General features: G+C 39.3%; 3 protein-coding genes across 3 annotated transcripts; 2 read left to right on the forward strand and 1 right to left on the reverse strand.

Annotated features, from left to right (window-relative positions):
* The first annotated feature begins 2,164 nt into the window (after window positions 1–2,164).
* Window positions 2,165–6,902, forward strand: cd74a (CD74 molecule, major histocompatibility complex, class II invariant chain a). The gene is made up of 9 exons (XM_031750985.2): window positions 2,165–2,368; window positions 4,019–4,188; window positions 4,670–4,764; window positions 4,902–4,958; window positions 5,047–5,130; window positions 5,237–5,315; window positions 5,562–5,762; window positions 5,859–5,921; window positions 6,033–6,902. The coding sequence occupies exons 1-9, from the start codon at window positions 2,280–2,282 to the stop codon at window positions 6,047–6,049; spliced, it is 855 nt and encodes a 284-aa protein (XP_031606845.1). The 5' UTR covers window positions 2,165–2,279; the 3' UTR covers window positions 6,050–6,902.
* A 4,178-nt stretch (window positions 6,903–11,080) lies between these two features.
* On the forward strand, window positions 11,081–17,594 carry LOC116329103 (uncharacterized protein At1g10890). The gene is made up of 10 exons (XM_031751046.2): window positions 11,081–11,144; window positions 13,741–13,880; window positions 13,964–14,175; window positions 14,256–14,321; window positions 14,427–14,553; window positions 14,635–14,759; window positions 15,444–15,563; window positions 15,733–15,900; window positions 17,243–17,393; window positions 17,479–17,594. The coding sequence occupies exons 3-10, from the start codon at window positions 14,110–14,112 to the stop codon at window positions 17,553–17,555; spliced, it is 900 nt and encodes a 299-aa protein (XP_031606906.2). The 5' UTR covers window positions 11,081–11,144; window positions 13,741–13,880; window positions 13,964–14,109; the 3' UTR covers window positions 17,556–17,594.
* Window positions 17,595–17,620: 26 nt separating this feature from the next.
* Window positions 17,621–19,020, reverse strand: slc35a4 (solute carrier family 35 member A4). Its single transcript, XM_031751047.2, has one exon. The coding sequence runs from the start codon at window positions 18,984–18,986 to the stop codon at window positions 18,009–18,011; it is 978 nt and encodes a 325-aa protein (XP_031606907.1). The 5' UTR covers window positions 18,987–19,020; the 3' UTR covers window positions 17,621–18,008.
* Between the last annotated feature and the right edge of the window lie 412 nt (window positions 19,021–19,432).

A 19,432-nucleotide genomic window follows, 5' to 3' on the forward strand; every position in this document is an offset into this window, starting at 1 on the left:
AAAAGCTAATTGCTTGAAAAAAGTCTGGTCATCTCTAGAACAGCAGTTTTGGTGGTTTGATGGCTTTTATAGCATTCATTTGTGTCTTGTAACACAATACTACAAATTTCCCAGGTGTGAAAGTCCCGTCAAAGACACCCTAAAGGTCAATCAGTGCAATGCTCAGAAACTGCACACAACAAAAGGCCAACAGCTACATGTCAGACTCCTCAGGCCTCTGTTAGCAAGTTAAATGTTAATGGCTTATTAAAATGTTTATGACAGTATAATTAGAAAAAGACTGAACAAGTATGTCTTGTTTAAGGTTTTACCAGAAGAAAGCCTCTTCTCTCTAAAATCAACATGTCACCACAGCTTAAGTTTGAAAAGTTACATCTGAACGAACCACATAATTTCTTGAACAGTCTTGTCTGTCTAAAGGACAAAGTAGAGCTGTTTCACCACAATGCACAGAGTCACATTTGGTGAAAAGCAAACGCAGCATATCAGCACAAATGCCTCATAGCAGCTGTCAAGCACAGTTGGCATGAGGATTTGGGCTTGGTTTGGAGCCACAGGACCTGGTCACCTACAGTCACTGAGTCAACCATAAACTCCTCTGTATACTGAAGTATTCTAGTCAAATGAGAGGCCATCTGTCCGGCAGATAAAGCTCGGACAAAACTAGGTCATGCAACATCGCAGTGATCCCAAGCACAGCAGCAAATCTACAACAGAATGGCAAAAAAGAAATGTCCCAATCAAAGTTCAGATCTCAATCTGATTGAATTGCTGGGTGGGACCCCAAGAGAGCTGTGCATAAACTAACGCCTGCAAACATCGACGGACGGTTAGTGCTACCAAAGGTGGCTCTACATGTTAGCGAATATGGCCTGTACTCTGTACTTTCTTTTTTGCATTACTATAAAAGGACACCTTTCAGATGCTGGCTTGTTTTAAGCAGCCACCCACTTCCACTCCACTTCCACTCCACTAACTCTTTCTTAACCAAAATGTACTTTTGAAAGTTTTTTCCAGTGAATTATAAAGACATGAGCATTAAATTGTGACACAAAGTGGATGTAAAATTGACTTGGTTTCAGTATTTAACAGAGTGTAAAAATCATTATGGGTATAAGAAGCCTAAAAAATTTTGGTTATAATTATGACCCAACCTTATAAGCTCCGAGGTCCTGTGACTGTAAAAATGTCAAAGTTTAATGGTAAATTTTGCAGTCCTAAATAAGTCCTTGGATATATTACAGTTAGACAGCGCAGGTGGGAGCTTAGTGGTAACTGTAAATTGAAAGCATTCAACGTGATGATGACTATTATGCAGAGATTTCGAGAAGCTTCCCAGTCTCCTGGTTTGGATTGAAAAACAAACTGCATTTCTCTTTTTGTTTCACTTTATGGAGACGTGAAGCAGACAAACCAAATCCCTTGATAGCACATTCAGCATAAACTTTTACTAAGTAAAAACGTTTACTTACTTACATAAGTCTTTTACTCTTAAGTCCACCAGATTTACAAGTAATTCATATTTCTTCTTTTCGTTTCCTCATTGGGGAAAACACCTTAAAGTGTGCAAAGAAGTCTCATCTTTTTCCTAAAAGAGGCCAACATAAAAAAGGGACAAATGTACTCACCACATTTCCCTTAACATTGTATTAATTGTAACATTTAAAACTTTGTTTTAAAAGAACACTGCATATTATTGAAATTTAATTCATTGTTTCTTTATTCTTTAAGCTATAATAGTAATATTAGCCTTTATTTTTAATTATGGCAATATTATTATATTATTTTCAATTATATAACATGTATTTTATTTACTAATATAACTACCTAAATGTCATAATGTGCAGTATTTAGTAATGAAACCTAAAGTATGTATATTCACTGATGTAGTAATTCAGTCATCTAATAAACTACTGTAGTATTAGTACTAGCAGCATTATCTATATTTACAAATAATTATTGTTTACTTGCTAGAATTAGCAGAGGCAACTGAAAATACTATACTATCAAACAATAATGGTAAGTTCTAGATCTTAAACCGTGGCTTATTTCGCTGCTGTCTGCCTCTGTCAACAAGTGATGATATTAAATCAGCCAATCAGAGCTGGCGCTACTGATCCGTCCCACAACTTCTTGTTCTTCTTTTTTTTTTAATAGAGAGGCTTTCTGTGGAACCCGTCTGGTTTTCTTTTCCTCATTTTGTAGGCAATTTATGCTCTAGACGTGTTGTTCAGTGTCCAGTTTGTTGCTTGAAGGAACGGAAAGAACTCCTAACACAGATGGCCCACTCTCAGGACGATGCACCCCTGGCCAGGGGAAGCCTGGCAGACAGTGAGGAGATCCTTCTTCCCCCTGCAGCACCAAGAGGGTGAGAAGAGTGTATTTTATTCATAGCAGCTGTTTGTGCTGCATCTTTAAAAATATTTTTTTTTCAATAAAGTGCACCTTTTTAAATTGGCTCACACAGATAGAGCAGAATAAATTTAAAAAACTGAAGTTTTTCACCAAAGGTTAGTTGCTTACATGCAGCAGTACCACATTTCCTTTAATTTAATTTTGCAATAGCAAAGATACATTTTATGATATTTAACTTTGAAGGTAGGCCCATCTGTTTCAGATTTGCACTTATTCCTTTTTAAAGAAGCAGTAAAATTATTTCGTTTTTATCTTTTATAATTTTTTATCTTTTATCTAACTATAATACAGTCAAAACATTTCGTTTTACTTCTTAATTTCACTGAACCGTACTTCCCCGTTCACCCAAGACAAGGCGTCTGCCTAGTAACTAGTGACGCAGCAGTTGTTATTGGCTAATAGAGAAAAGAAAATGCCTTTTTTTTTTGGAACAATTCCAGTTAGAAAGAAATACAGTCTACAAGAATGACAACTTAATAATCGCAGATTTGAATCTGATTTATGAAGAAACGTTTTGTGTGGACTGTTGCTTGGAAATAACAGATAAACAAACTTTATATTTTCCTTTACGACACAGATTATATTGGCGGTATACATGAATTTATGATTAAAAAAATAAAAATAAATTGCATCTAACAGACAAATGTCACAATTTTAAAAGCGGATATGTAAACATATGACTTTCTGACTTTCACTTTTAATGTTTTCCAGCAGTAATGAAAAAGTAAAATTGTCCTTATACGTTTGTATGAGAGAAAAATCATTTTACACCTATCTACTTATGTTTAATTCGCAAGATTAACTTGAATCATAGTTGAATATGGCTTCCTGTTAAAGCCAGAAGAAGGTATCTGCCTAGTAACTAGTGATACTCACATTCTATTGGCTGAAATAAAAGAAGGAGCAGTAATTAGATTTGAGTCTCTCTCACTCTTTTTTTCCTAATCTAACAGTTTTTTCAAAATTATATATTTTCTAGATTTGCTGCTCTTTACAGGACGGAAAATGATTGTTTGTTTATGGTTTACTGATTTGATTCCTAGACAGCTGGATCACAGCTGTGTGTTATATCTCTCCTCCCCAACATATCCTACCCATTTTCAACTCCTGCCCCCCACACTGAAAAACCAAACAAATATCTTTAAAAAAAAAACTAATTTAAAAAAGGAACAAAAGAAAATAAATCTTGAAGAAAAGTTCAAAGGGAAACAAAGGCGAGACAAAGGCCAATCCCCTCCCCCCTCCTTGTTTTCTTCACAGATTTGTCACTCCCTTTACATAATGTAATGAGCAGTAAATTAACATTTTACACACTAATCATGATCATTTTTCATCATCTACAGGAAACTATGGGTTTCCTTAATTTTGTTATTGTATTTTTTTGTGCGCAGTGGACTGTCCAAAATCCAAATGACTCACCCAGGCCTTAAAAATGTCACACACTGCACTTCTAGAAATCCCCTCGCGTCACTTTCATACCAAGAAATTTTTTATTAGAATCCCATGTTTTGTTTTACCGTTTTTTATGTCCTTCATTTTTCCCCCCCAACCTCCTGATTTGCCTCCAACCTTTTAGTGACACATACTCTTCTATTTCTCGCAGAGGCTCCAACAGTCGTGCCTTGAAAATTGCGGGTCTGACAACCTTGGCTTGCCTGCTGGTGGCCAGCCAGGTCTTCACTGCCTACACGGTGTTTAGCCAAAAGCAGCAGATCCACACTCTACAGAAGAACTCGGACAGAATGAACAAACAGCTGACCCGCTCATCTCACGGTAAAGTCGAGCACTAAAACCTTAATGGCCACACAGAGTCCTAAGGGGATGTGTCATTTTGAGTGATAGTTTTAATTAGACAGGCGTAGGCGGGCGGGAGTGCTGAGGAGGGAAGTGAGAGTTTGCTTTCCAGAAGCTGGGTTTGAAGGTGGACAGAGAAATGAAAAGTTTATGGTGACTCATGGGGAGAAAAGGTTAACTGTGTGATATTTTTATGTTAATAGCATTAAGACAAGATTTCAAACAGAGGCGTCTCGAGAGATACTGTTAAACAAACAAAAACACATTCATTTTTTTAATTCTTTTTTTTTGGGCTCTATTTATTATGTAGTCCAACTTTTCAATTTGTTTCTGCTGAGCATTAATAATTTAGACATAAAGAGAGCTACTTTTTCTTGTACTTGCACTTATTTAATTTTTTTGTTTATGTTGTTGTCGCTGATTTTTTTCTTCTTTTTAAAATTTTATTATTTTTTTTCAGCTGTGGCTCCAGTGAGGATGGCCATGCCCATGAACAGCCTGCCCCTCCTCATGGACTTCACCGAGGACTCCACAGCACCCAAGACACCCTTGACTGTAAGCCCACAACATCTTCTTGGAAAAAGTTCATATTTGCGTGCAGCCGGGATTCATTTAAGGCTTCAAATTAATTGCTAATGCTTGGATTTAAAAGGTGAATAATTAATTTCAACTTGAATGCTCCCTTCTTCCAGAAACTGCAGGACACTGCCATTGTCAGTGTGGAGAAACAGCTGATGGATCTCATGCAGGTAGGTTGCAAACACTGTCTAGCGTCACATTTCTTACCAGCGTGTTGATATGTTGCTGACGGTAAGCTCTCGAACGTGCTCTGAACAGGACTCTGAGCTGCCTCAGTTCAACGAGACCTTCCTGGCCAACCTGCAAACCCTGAAGCAGCAGATGAACGATAGCGAGTGGAAGGTGAAGCCTCACACACAGTGATCACATTGCTAACGTAGCTAAAATAGAAATGAAAAATGGCGACGATCCTTTTAGCCATGCTTATCTAACACTTTCTGTATTGTAGAGCTTTGAGACCTGGATGCGCTACTGGCTTATCTTCAAGATGGCCCAGCAGCAGCCTGCAACCCCCACACCTCAGTCAGGTTAGCTCAACTTTTCTTTCCTTCACTTTTAAGTGTTTTATTACCCAGATAGTTGCTATAACAGCAGATACAGAGTTTCCTGTTTTACTAGTATGCACTAGTTTGGCATTTAAGTCATTTTTTTAGAGATCTATATTCCCAATAAACTCGCAACAAGATGTTTTTTTTTACAGTCTTTATTAATGACTTTTTAATTTTTAACTGGTAAATAAAACCAAAATGAATGTCTGAATATTCTCCGCTCAGCCACTACCATCAAGACCAAATGCCAGGTGGAGGCAGGACCTGGACCCAGCAAGATTGGTTCATACAAGCCCCAGTGTGACGAGCAGGGCCGCTACAAGCCAATGCAGTGCTGGCACGCCACCGGCTACTGCTGGTGTGTGGATGGCGAGGGCCATCCCATCGAGGGAACCACCATGCGTGGCCGTCCCGACTGCCAGAGAGGTAGAGGGCACGGATTAAAGGATCTTTTCTTACATGTGCAGTTTTGGTGAGGCTGTTGTGAATGACACCAGATTTTTTTTTCCCTGTTAACTTTAGCTGCATTTCCTCGTCGCATGATGGTTGCACCCAGGCTGATGCAGAAGACATACGACATGGATGGTGAGCACTTCAGATTAGTTTCTTTGTTTTTGATGATTTTTCATTTGTGAGATTTTTCACTGGCGTCATCATCATGATCACTTTGTTTGCTGTTTTCATCTCTTTTTCCAGATGAAAAACAAAAGTGAAGCAAATCTTGAAGAAAGATTTCATCGAGCAATCTCTGCAAATGACAGACTTCATGCCGCACTTCAATTATTAACGCTTCTATCGCTGATGAGCTCATTTTGTGTAGAATCTCGTGATTTTAACCATTTTTTGTGGCTGCTTGAAATCAGATCAATAGAGGCCTGTTACACCTTAGTGCATTTAATTTTGAAAAAAAAAATTGCCTTTACGTCAGATTTGTTTTGGGGTCTATTCATATAATCTACAATAAGTACATTAAACTATGTGAGTGTTTAATATGTTTGGTTCTGATGAATGCTTAAAGGGTCGGTTTACCCGCATCTCCTTCTCTTAAAATGCAGGAAAATGGAAGCTTGGTTGTGATGCTCTGAACATTGAAAAATTGCATTTATTAATGTAAAACAGCCTAATTTCTTCGCGTGCTGGTCTGATAATCCAAACCTCACAGAGGGCAGTTTAAATAGGTTCTATTACTTTGCTAGAAAGTAGTGTCAGGAAAAAAAACAAAGCAACTGGGAACAATCTGGAAAGAGATGTTGCTATTTTACATATAAACTAATGAATCATTTTCATTTCCAACTAGAAAATCTAGCTAGTATAAATCTACATACCATAAATACATACCATACACTGTGGGTGAACCTATCCTTCACAGGATGTGAATATGATAAAGTTACTCTTCTATGACATGTTTGTTTTAATAAGGTTGATGAATAAAGTTTTCCTATTAACACCGCTTGCATTACATCTTTCACATTATCTACAGGTAAGAGAAATCATTGCTTAAGCTGTAATCAAAATAAGGTCTGAATAAACTTTAACCTGATTAGATGCAGTAACGCTGCTCACTCAGTCCTGGATTTTGTGGCATTTTTTAAAAATTAGACACTTTGGCACTCAAGACATTTCCCGTTAAAGAACCTGAAATGTGCATGAGTGCACCGACTCATCCTTTTAGTTCTTTTAGAAATTTAGTTCTCTCACATTTAAAAAAAAAAGAAGAGTGCCCCCATCTTTTTTTTAAGCACCACTCTTAATATCAGTCATCAAATTAACACGATCTAACAGGCAAAGGTGAAAACCACGGTGCTCTCTTCTGTCCCTACTGTTTTGACAGTTACCCAAGATCATGTTAGGAGTGCAAATTTACCCACTTGAGGCTCGCGTATCTGGGACAACGGGTGCAAAAGTGTGAATTTATCTTGTTCATCATTAGTGGTGAAGATGTACAAAACAGGATTTTTCTCAGTGAGTCCTCTTTAAAAAAAAGATGTGAAGAAAAGGATGAGGAAAAATATCTGTGGTGGAAATTACTGATGTCAGCTGAGGATTAAGCCAGTTGCACACACCTGCTTCAACTTGGTGAACAGCTCACACAAAAAATACTCATCCATGTCTAAACTGGCTGGACATGAAAACACATAAGATCCAGTTTTAGCTACAGATTTGTTCTCCCATATCCACCCATCCACTTTCTTAACCACTGGCTGGAGCCTGTCCCAGCTGGCATGCAGTGAGACGCGGGATATACCCGGACAGGACGCCAGTCTATTACAAGGATATTCTTCTGTATCTGGCAACCAAAAGGTCTCAAGCTGTAAAAAGTGGATGTTATGAGTTTTTAACTCTGCTTGGCTTCACTGCACAACAAGGCATCCCTAAAAAAAATGAATAAAAAACATAAATGTCTAGTTTAAACAACCATTTCAAACTGTCAAATAAAGCAAACATGTATTATAATGAAATTTTATATGAGAATTCTTGAGATTAAAGTTTCTCCTAGCTCCAGTTCCTTTTTTAATATTAACAGGAATTCTTTTCCTTTATTAAAACCATTTTTGTTGTATTTGAAGCTGTAAATTTAAACACTGAAACCATGACATATTATCTTCTCTAGGTCTGACATTTTTCATCTTCTGCTGACTCACTGAGTCATCCGTTTCATTTGAGGCTCATTACCACTTTAAGAGCAGCCACTTCAGTTTGCTTTCTAAGCAAGGATAAGACTTGCTTTAAGTTAAGTCGTGAAACCCACAAAGTGTATTTATTACCAGGCTTTTCAGCTTTGCGCGAACTGGAGCAGAATGATATTCTTTATGCCAGCAGTAGCCCCATTAGTGGGATGCCATCATCTTCCTGGATAACACAGACAAGTGTGTAGTGGAGGACTTGCATGAGAACTTGTATGCGACACACCAGCAGCCCAGCGGGAGACTCTGATAATGAATTTGTGTCTTGAAGCATGTGAAGCCGAGCAGCAGGATGCAACATCACACTTGATTTTTGACACTATTTATTTTTGCCCACATTTACAGCATCCATCTTTGTTGGGTTCTGCTTTCAACTTTTATAAAGGGTCTAATTAGTGGTTTCATGATAATAATAATAATCTATAACAAAAAGTTTCAGGGCTGTGAGGAAGTCTTTTGAATCCATCCAGAGTAGAGGAGAAGTCTATTGACAACTTATTAACTATTTATTAAAAGAGTTTGTGGATCTTTTTTGCTCTCCCAATTGAGTCTTAAATTATTAAGTGAATGTCTTTGGGAGGAAGCCAGAATAACTGGAAGAAACCCTCACAGGCACAGGGAAACTCCACAGTAAGGCCCCAGATGGAGTCCAGACCAGAAACCTTCTTGCTATGAGGCAACAGTGCTAACCACAATACCACTGTTCCACCCAGTGTGCTCACTGTGCTCACTTTTGTATTATATAAGAGAAACCACCAATGGTGAAGCTGTCCTCCTGGAGCACACACAGAGAAATATAAGTGAACATAAAGTGTGTATCTATCTATCTATCTATCTATCTATCTATCTATCTATCTATCTATCTATCTATATATATATATATATATATATATATATATATATATATATATATATATATATATATATATATATATATATATATATATATATATATATATATATATATATATATATATATATATATATATATATATATATATAGAAGCGAGTGGGGAATTTTCCTTTTTTTTTTCTTCTAATATATATATGGCCTTTTTTCAAATAAATAATGGCTAATGGCTATTTAATGCTTAATAATTACCCTTATGTTTCTTACAAGGTTAGGTCAGTAAAACTCAAACAGCATGTTATTGCCATTAATTATTAACCATTATATAACCATTATATAACCATTATATAGCCATTATTTAACTTACAACTCTTGTATAAAGTGTGTCTTTTCATAAAAAGGGCAATAGAAGAAAAATGAGTTTCTAATTACACTGTCACAGCTGTTGTATTTCTCTAGTGTGTACGAACTGTATGTGGAACTAGTCTTTATAAATGCTTTTATATTTTCCCTGCTTAAACAGATAGTGCTGCTCATCAGTGACCCCATTGCTGACCGCTCTGTCGTCTCGGTAACAGAACTCTGCTCACTTTCACCAGTGAAAGTAGCCTCTGGATCATTAATAATTCACCGATCTGAAATGAAATCCAGGTGCGCCAGTGGCTGTCAGACGCAGGATGGCCACTGTTAACATGGATGCACCTGTGAGTATTCATGTTCTACACAGTATATAAATAGCATATTTTTAAAATCAGGGGTTTATTTACATCAGAATAATGCAGAATTTAAAGGAGCTCCTGTTGGGGTCTCTTTAAAAATCTCTGTCATTGATCTTTAATGTTTTAGGGAGCTGAAGCAGTAAGAGTGGGAGTTTTACTTACAACAAAACCAGGTAAAGCTGGGACAAATACCTGTGTATTTGCTATACTGTCACTGGAGAATGACTTTAACTTGATTTTGAATACACAGAAAGTAAAGAATCTGTTGTTATTGATGAAGAAGGAGGTAGTGTTTACTACAAATCATCAAATAATGAGGTAAGTCATTCGACTTACCACACATGCTTCAGAAAGTATTTGTTCATTTGCTTTCAAGAAGATTGCTTACATTCTTTCAAACAGGCAGCCAAGGCCTTCTCTTTCGACCAAGTCGTGACTGTTGACAGCATAAAGGTACAAAACAGCTCCTGACCTCTTATTTTAATCTTTTTCTGCTCCACTGCACATATTTTCACTACCTGATATTTTGATGGCTGGAAACTGAAAGACTTGAGTGTAAATCTGCAGAGTTTTCACCCTGAGCTCCTGCAGCCTCTCACCGAGTGCATGTCCAGTGGGTGTAACGCAGCACTGCTCATATGTGGAGCCTCTACAGAGACGACGAGAGCTCTTATTGACAGCAGTGTCATCAGACAGGTGGAGCTCTAAACAAAACTGCATTTAATACTTGCAGATTTTATGTGTTTATATTTTCAATCATACCCTTGATTCGCTTGTAGGTCGTGGCTAACCTTTTCAGCTGTATGGAGTCAAGAGTGAAAGGCGAGTTATTCATCTCTGTGTCATCTCTTCAGGTTTGTCCTTGTATTCAGTAGCAGAGCCCCAAGGGATAATAGATGCAATAAAACACATGATGACAGCTAATGTTTTTCAATGTCAGTTTTATCCAGACGGCAGTGCAGTGGATGTCTTGAGCCTCAACAGACAGACTCTACAACCTGTAACACATCCAGTGCTTGGAAGGTGTGTCACAATTGTGCATTTTAATGATAAACAAAGACCTCACATAAAACATATACACACTGAAGCTGTATTATATATGCTCATGCCCTCTTTTCTCTCTCAGTCTTATAGGAGGATTATGTGAGGTGTGTGTGCATTCAGCTGAAGAAGCTTATAATCTGTACGAAACATGCAGGGAAACACTGAAGGCGAACGCAGGCTCCATTTCCAGCCGGTAGGTCATATAAAGCACAACTTTTATGAACTCTAATCCATTTACAAAATCACTTTGTGTGCATTCAATAAATTGGTTAATTACATTAAATCCAAGTGCCTGAGCGATAAAACATTTACTTCTGGCTTTTATAAGTGAGTTCAAATTTCCATTTGAACTTGTCAAATGTTTATGCTGTGTTTCTCTCAGATGCAGCTCCCTGTTCATGGTGACTGTTGAGTGGAAACTCCATCCAGAGGAGGTGGAGTCAGATGTCTGCCGCAGCAGATTTCAGCTGTTCAGCCTGGCAGGAGGAGCCAGTAGGACTGACCTCAGAGGGTCAGTGACATAGCCAGTGAGATATCTATTACATGGGCAAGTGGGACTTGAAATGATCTATCACAAACTGATAAAGCATTATTCTGATTGTGGTCATCCAGGAGTTACATTATCTCAACTGGAAGGAGATGTGCTATATTTATTTATTTATGTATTTTTACCTCTGGCTGTAGGCATAGGTTATAGGAGATCAGTATATATTGCTATTCCTGAACAAAATCCTCTTGTTTTTTAATAGGAACAACTGCTTTTCTTGATGGATTCTTGTAGTTGAGGAATGTACCTCTTGTGACTTTCTGAGTAGGTGTTTTTGTAATAGCTAAAGAGTGATGTTGGGGCCAAATCTACACCAGTCAAAAGTGATTCTATATCTGTCCTATAACCAACTTTGGGGTATCCACAGTGTATCTTCTGCCCCTCATCTCACTCTGTCCCTTGGATTGTAATCTTATCTAAGGTCTTCCTCTTTTCCTCCCACCCGGGAGCTCAATGTTCAACATCCTTTGTCCAATTTATGCAGAATCCCTCCTCTGCACATATTGAAACCCTCTCAGCCTTGCCTCATTAACTTTGCCTCCAAACCACTCAACCTGAGCTGTCCCTCTGATGTTCTCATTTCTAATCCTGTCCGTTCTGGTCACTTCTATTGAAAATCTGAGACTCTCCACCTCTGCTTCCTGTCTTTTTTATGTCAGTGCCAGCACCTCCAAACCATACATCACAGCAGGTCTCATTATCATCTTGTAAACCTTCCCTTTCACTTCCTTACCACCCCTGATTCTTGTCTCCGCTCACTCCACTTGTCTCTTCTTCACCTCTTTGGTTGATTGAAACCATTTTTTTTTGTAACTCATCCGCTTTCACCACCTCTACTCCTTACAGCTTCACCTTTCCACCAGTGGCCCTTTCATTCACACACATGTATTCTGTCTTGCTTCTACTGACTTTTCAGAGCATACTTCTACCCCTACCTCTTCCAGCGTGCTCTCTACTCTCACAAAAGATCACAGTGTTTGCCTACAAACACCATAGTCCAAGGACGCTCCTGCCTGACCTCATCTGTCAGCCTGTCCATCATCATTGCAAACAAAAAGCTATATGACACTAATGTTATTTCACTCAGCAAACCAGCTTCAGATCTTCATCTCTACAAGGTAACATATCCAACTCAACAGGGAGTGAATTTGACTCAGAGCCTACAGGTAGATGCTGGGGTGGGGGATGGCCTTTTGAAATATATTCAGTAACAATGGAAGGAAGTAGCAGCATGGCTTTTGGGGAAAGCAGTGTTCACAGGCAGGCAGTGAAAGAATGAGCAGGGAACTGACAGCTTATACCAGCATGATTAAAAGGGTGTTTGGGTATGTGAGGGGAGTATGCCAATGCGAGTGCGGCAGTACACTAGAGTGATTGCCTGAAGTATCTTGCAGCCTTCACCTCATTAGTAATACCTGTACTTTTCTGGCTGCGATGAGTCAAAATGTCTGCAGTTACATGGGCCTGTTAATTAGGTCAGATCAACAGGGAGGATAGCATTTGCCTCTGAAATGTAATGTTTTTGATATCAGTTCTCTTTATGAGTAGAAGCTTTATTCAAACTAAAAATGATTAATCCTAAATTTTACAGCATGGTTTCTTATTTCGGTGTGCTAGAGCATGAACACAACACAAACCGCCTTTTTAGTCTCAGCAGGTCTTTTGGAATTGGCTTTTAGCATGGCTGCTCTCTCCCTTAGAGGTAAGGTGCAGAGTTTAGTCGTTTGGGAGGGGCTCAGAGTAGAGCCGCTGCTCCTCCACATCAAAGAGAGCTGGCTGAGGTGGTTCAGGTATCTGACTAAGAGGCCTCCTGGATGCCTCCCAGGTGAGATGTTTCAGGCATGTCCTACCAGGAGAAGGCCCTGGGGCAGATCCAGGACATGCCAGAGAGATGATGTCTCTCTGTTGGCTGGGTGTTCTTGGGGAGAGGGAGGTGTGGGCTTCTCTGCTTAGGCTTCTCCCCCCGCAACATGAAGAAGATGGATGGATGGATGGTGTACTTAGTTTTTCAAATACTTCCTTTGCATTTTGCCTTAGTTTTTTTGATAAAATAATAATAATAATAAGATGCAATTTGTCATGTGTTTTAATTCAGCTCAAGTTGTATTTACCTCATTTTAAAAGACCTGTATCTAGATATCTTTATGTATTGATTTTATACCCACATTAATTTCTGATATGATATTATATGCTATTACTATATTATATTATGTCCTGATATCTTAGAGACAGGGTGAAGAGCTCTGAGTAGAGCTGCTAATCCTTCACGTCAAAAAGAGCCAGCTGAGGTTGTTTAGGTTTCTGACTAGGATCCCTTCTGAAAGAGGTGTTTCAGGCATGTCCTACCAGGAGAAGACCCAGATCCAGGCCCATTATGTGTCTCAGCTGGCTTGGGAATGTCTTGGTGTTCCCCTGAAGGAAGTGGAGGAAGTGGATGTGGAGAGGGAGGTCTGGGCATCTTTGGGACCTGAACCCAGATTAATGGCAAAAAATAACCAGATGGTTGGATAGCATATCCACTTTGTATTGGACTCCGGTGACATTTGATATATATTTTCAGAGTGAACCCACTGCTGAAGGTCCTGGACCAAATCCCAAATCCTGCTGCTAATATCAGTGTGGGCCTCCTGCCTCATTTGCTTAATGATGCCTTAAAAGGAAATAGCAGGACTGTCCTCATTTACTGCATTAACCCTCAAGGTACTGAGCTAAACCCGGCAACATACAAAGAAATAAATATGCATGTGTGATTTACAAAACAAAAATAACCCTCCTCCTTCCAGGTCTTCTAGATAATGAGACACCTTCTGCTTTAAATCTGGCCCAGAAAGTGAGATGTTTTGCAACTAAGCCCACCAATGGTTGCTGGAGTCCAAGGGCAACTGAGCAAAAGATTCGTGACAGCATCACTGATCTAAGAAGCGTGATAATGTCACAGGGGGACAGTGAAGTTCACAGCATCTACGAGCTGGCCGAGCTCACTCAAAACCTGCAGGTAATTCATAAAATCAGCCTCATGGAAAATAATGCTTTCCAAATAATGAGTTTGAGTCTGTGCTGTGATCACCACAACAGATGGTGAAAAATCAATCATGGGAGAAGAGACGAGAAGAATCCGAAAAGATAAAAGTCAAAATAAAGGTTTATATCAGAATTATTACATTTATTCACAAGTGTAGCAAAAACGATAACACAAAGTGTATTCAACACAGTAAAATGAGCTCCGTGTTTTATATTACTTGGCAGACTTGCAAGACCTCAAATAGCAATCTGCTGTTTTCTGGAGATCATCACCCCAACAGCAGGCAGGGTACAGAGACAATGAAATGTCTACAGGACCAGCTGAGGCAGGAAATGGAAGAACACATTACAGGTAAAATGCTCAGATTCAAAAGTCACGGTTCCATATGGCTAACCACAGCCGGCGTATTCTGTTTGTTTCTCATATTCCCAGAAGGTAAAGGGAATACAGAAAAGGTCCAGGAGAGAGTAGCGAGAATCCAGCAGCTGAAGGAGGCTCTCAGGGAGGAGACACTCAAGAGTGGAGCTGCTACTGGGAATTCCCCTGCTTGTCAACAAGTAAAGCACATCATCTGGCATTACAAACTCTAATTTATTACAGATTATTTAGAAAATACTCAGACCCCTCTTCACTATTTGAATACCCTATGATGTAGATGGGGAATATAGTCTCACATATGCTGCAGTGAAGCAACTGCATAGCACGATTCTGCCACTGAAATGTTTTTTGCCTTGGGGATGAGATCAGCAGTGTTACTCTTTTTTTTTAACATCTGAACTTAGTGCTTTCAGTGAGCTCCAAGCAAGTAGGTGTTTGTCTTTTATGCACGACCGGCTTCCATCTAGCCTCTCTATAGGCCTGATGTTGGAGTAATGCTGACCTTCAGCTCACTTCGGTTGAAACACCAACTCATCGAAGTTTTAAGCTTCCACTTCACTTTGGCTCCTGGTAACAGTCGAAATGTTGGAAGATGTTCAACACTCTTGCCCTGATCGATGCAAGTCTACAGTGAATTTCTTGGACTTCTAGGTTTTAACCTGACGTCCAGATTCGGTTTTCCGACAACACGTTAAAATGTGCAAGAACAAAAGGGGTTTGGGCATTTTCCAAAACCATGCATGTGGTTGGATAATGCAGTAACAAGGCTGAATCAATAATCTTTTCAACATCTAAAAATTATTTATGTGCACAAGAGTGGGCAGCCCACACAACGGCATTTATTTTGCCAATTTAATGATTAGTCTCAGTTGGAATACAACAAAGCAGAGGAACGGAGGAGGCAACTTAAGGAGGATCATGGGAGATTAATTCAGCAGGAGGTGGAGAAGATGGAGAGAGACTTGGCACAGGAAAACCTACCGGTGAGATAATGAGATACACTAACATTATTCTGTTTGCGATCCATCTTAGCTGAGGTTGCTGAGTCAGTTTGAATTAATGCAAGGCTGGATTTATGGCAGGCAGTGGAATTCACTGCATAATTATGTTATTTTCTTGCATAATTTTATGGTTTGTGCATTCCTGTGTTAGACAGAAGGTCCTCAGAGGGACTTGCTGGTACTGACCAGAGAGAGACAGGTCCTAGTACTGCAGATAGAGGCCCTGCGTGCCGAGGCCCAGCAAGCTGAAAAAGACCTACAGGATCAATATGACAGACACCGAGCAGAGCTGCACTGTCTCAGGGAGGAGAGCCTGCAGGTGGGAGAAAGAACCATGATTCATAACAGGACTTATTCACATTTTATTAGCTTGTTACTTTCAGCAAACTCATGTCTGCCTGAACTGAAACACCAAAGTTACATTTCTATCTTCATAAGAACCATCATAATTTGTGACTCAGTCTTGGAAATCAGTGCCACGTGTACATTTTTAGCTGTCATCAACTTAAGAGAGGTCATGGCTATGCACATCGAATATTTAATAAAAAGCATAACAAAGAGGTTACAGAATATTGTTCTTCTCAATAACCACAATTGCGTAAAACACAAGCTGACATTTAACTCTTTGATTTAAAAATGTGCAACAAGTTTTCTGGTAGCTGAACTGTCAAATACAAGATTTCCTTTTAGCTCAAAAGACAGTATCTGTATCCTAGCGCCTGTTACAGCTGACTTTTGATGAAAGGTGGGGGATACACTCAGAATAGGCTGCCAGGTCATCACAGGGCATGACAACACATAGTGATGATAAGTTATTGTAAACATGCAAATGAACTTGCCAGTAAATGTTTTTATGGATAGTTAATGAAATTAACAGCAATTAAATTTACTGTATAACTTTATTAAAAATTAGTATCCTTGTATAGTTGATGACTATATTCCTGCATCCGTTAGGATTTATGTACAATAAACATCACATATTTATATTTGGAAGCACTGCTATAGACTGTAATGCTCTGATGATGGATAATGCAGCGCTGACACATCCCCCCGAGTGATGATATTTGCTGATTCAGCTGTATGAGGGAGGAGTCACGTATATAAAGTTCATATTTTGCATTTTTTCCTGCTCTTGGTACTTCAGACTTACATTAAAATTATTAAGCATTTCGTCTAGGTCTTTCTCAAAAGATGAACACACTGTGGTACAAACACCTTTGTGAGCATTATTTGAATCGTGTTGTACTGCAGAAAGTGGTGTGTTGCTATAAACATGGCAAGTAAAGGGCAATTAACAATGGAAGAGAGAGAGACCATCGTGACATTTAAAAGTGTAGGTTATTCCTACAGAGAAATCGCAAAGAAAGTCAAAGTGTTAGTGAGTCTCCTTCCCCATCAAAAGGCACCCAGAAACTGGGGAAAACTGACAGGAAGAGGTCTGCAGACCCAAAGCCACACATACTCAGAAGACGAGTTTTTGAAGTTAACAGCTTGTAAGGCAGCTTACAAGATCACAGCTTGATATTGATCATAGTAAGCAAATACCAGAGAGACTATACTGTATATAAAATGACTTTGTTAGCTGCTTGATAAAAATACTTGTATAAAGCTTTACTAAATGATATCCCTTCTGCATCGCCCCCCTGCTGTTATCTCCCTAGGTGTTCAGAGTGTTTCGTCAGGTAAGTGAAGAGCAAAGAAAGATTTCAGAGGGCAGATACAGAAGTGTGCTGCTGGAAGCGGTGCAGGATGCCATCTACTTGTCTGCACAGAACCAGCAGCTGCAGGCGGACAATAAGCAACTCCGTAAATGTCAGTTTGAAATTATGTAACCTCTTCTAGATGTGTGGTTGTATAACTAAATGCTTAAAAAAATGTTTGTTTTTTTAAAAAACAGCAGCAGGAGAACTGAAGGATATGCTAGCTGCACAAGGTGATCCCATGGCTGATCTCCCGTCAACGCTGAATGTGTGACTTGAATGTCTTTACGCAGCAGTGTGCGGACTGTAAATCATGAGAAATAAATGTCAAATAAAAAATTATTTTTTGACAGTTTATTGGTTATTAAAACACTGTATAACACTTAATCTCTGATGTTGTTCTTGGCAGAGAAGGTGATAAAACAAATGAAAAAAATAGCAGCAGTCATCAGAAATAATTCACTCCATATAACATTTGTTTACTGTGTGATCTGAATTTACTGCAGTGTAACACAATCGTAAAGTCAAATTAGGCAACATGACTTAACAGGTATGAGTAATATGGTCACAAACACGTGTTGGAATCCAAATAAAAAATATCAGTTTCAAGTTTCAGACGGAAGATAAGGCATTAAAAAAAATCCTAAAGAACAAAAGTTTAGGTAGACTCCACTGAGAACTTTTGTGGGCTCAAACTGTGCTGGTGGTTCTTTTATTAAAGACTGCACTATCTGTAGTAAAGGTAAGCTGCCAGTCCAATCATAGCAACGGGTACTGGGAATAAAGGAGTCAGCTGCAAACCTAAGCTGGACCAAGACAACAGAGCATTAACCAGCATGGAACAGGAAATGACAAACAGTCTGGTGATCCCACTGCCATGCTTGAGAACCACAGACATCAGGAGTCCATTTGCTGCTTGTCCTGCTATGATGACCCAAACCACCCACGAGTAGCCTTCCAGAAAGCCTTTGTCACTTGCTGCAGAGGAGAAAGATGACAGTCCATTGATTACCACACCAAATATATAGAGGTAGAGGTTCTGTAGGCTTAGGGGAAGCTGCTGGCTCTTCAGTATCCCCTCTGTGTAAACTGCTGCCAGCCCTGAAACACAGCAGTACACCAGCACAAGGAAAAGCCCCCAGGCTGTGATATGAAGCCTTTCAACTTCCTCAGCTTCACCCTTGTCAGGTTCCTCCAAATCCAGGCTACTGTAACTGTGGAACACGCCTGCAAACATGAGGAGCCCCAGGCCTAACCACTGAGCAGGCCGGAACCTCTTGCCCAAACAGAGGGAGTAAAGCAGGGCAGTAGAGGCAATTTTAAGATTTGAGAGTACCTGGAATGAACTTGGGTCCATGTAGGCCTGCATCAGAACAACCAGGTTGTTGTTGAGGGCGTAAAGTATAGCAGGGACTGCGTAGGGGGCCACGAAGGCAGGGCGTGGAAAAGCACACAAGTTTGATGTACCACCAGTTAGAACAAGAGTCATCAGAGAGATGAGCAGTTTAGCTAACTCGATCATTACAACACATGAGGAAGGGTTAAAAGGGACTTTACCGTCTACCTTAGTGAGAGTGATGAGTGGTGCATGAGAACCATAGATGAGAACCATAAGCCCCAGGAGAAACCCCCACCTAATTCTTTTCACCAACTGCCTCTTAATCCTTGCTGGGGGACTGGACCCCACATTATCAATCACAATCATAATCGATGACACACAATAAATACTTATTTTCCAACAATCTGAACCTCAAGCTTTGCTAAAGTGCATCAACCACTCCACTTAAGGTTACTTTGAAATGACAAGCAACAAATTACAGCCATTTAAATGGTAATTGTACAATAGATAGATATTTCTCTATGTAGCTAAGTGTTTTAGCTGAACAATTAAGATGTAGGAAATATTTTCAATTTTTTTTATATGACTACTTCAAAATCTGACAGGTGTAAACAGCTGGAACAAAACTAAGACAGGTCATGAAATCTAAAGGGCCAAGGTCAGAGTTAACACTGGACAGATACAAGTGGAACAGTAGCATGTAACTTCCCTCACAACAAAAATGCAAGAAAAAAAAAAAAGAAGAAGCAAGAATTCAGTCCCCAGTAAAATTTGAGTTAAATGTTTACATCCATAATCCAGTCTACGCAAAA

The sequence above is a fragment of the Oreochromis aureus genome, linkage group 2 (assembly GCF_013358895.1).
Source record: "Oreochromis aureus strain Israel breed Guangdong linkage group 2, ZZ_aureus, whole genome shotgun sequence".
Classification (NCBI taxonomy): Eukaryota; Metazoa; Chordata; class Actinopteri; order Cichliformes; family Cichlidae; genus Oreochromis; species Oreochromis aureus.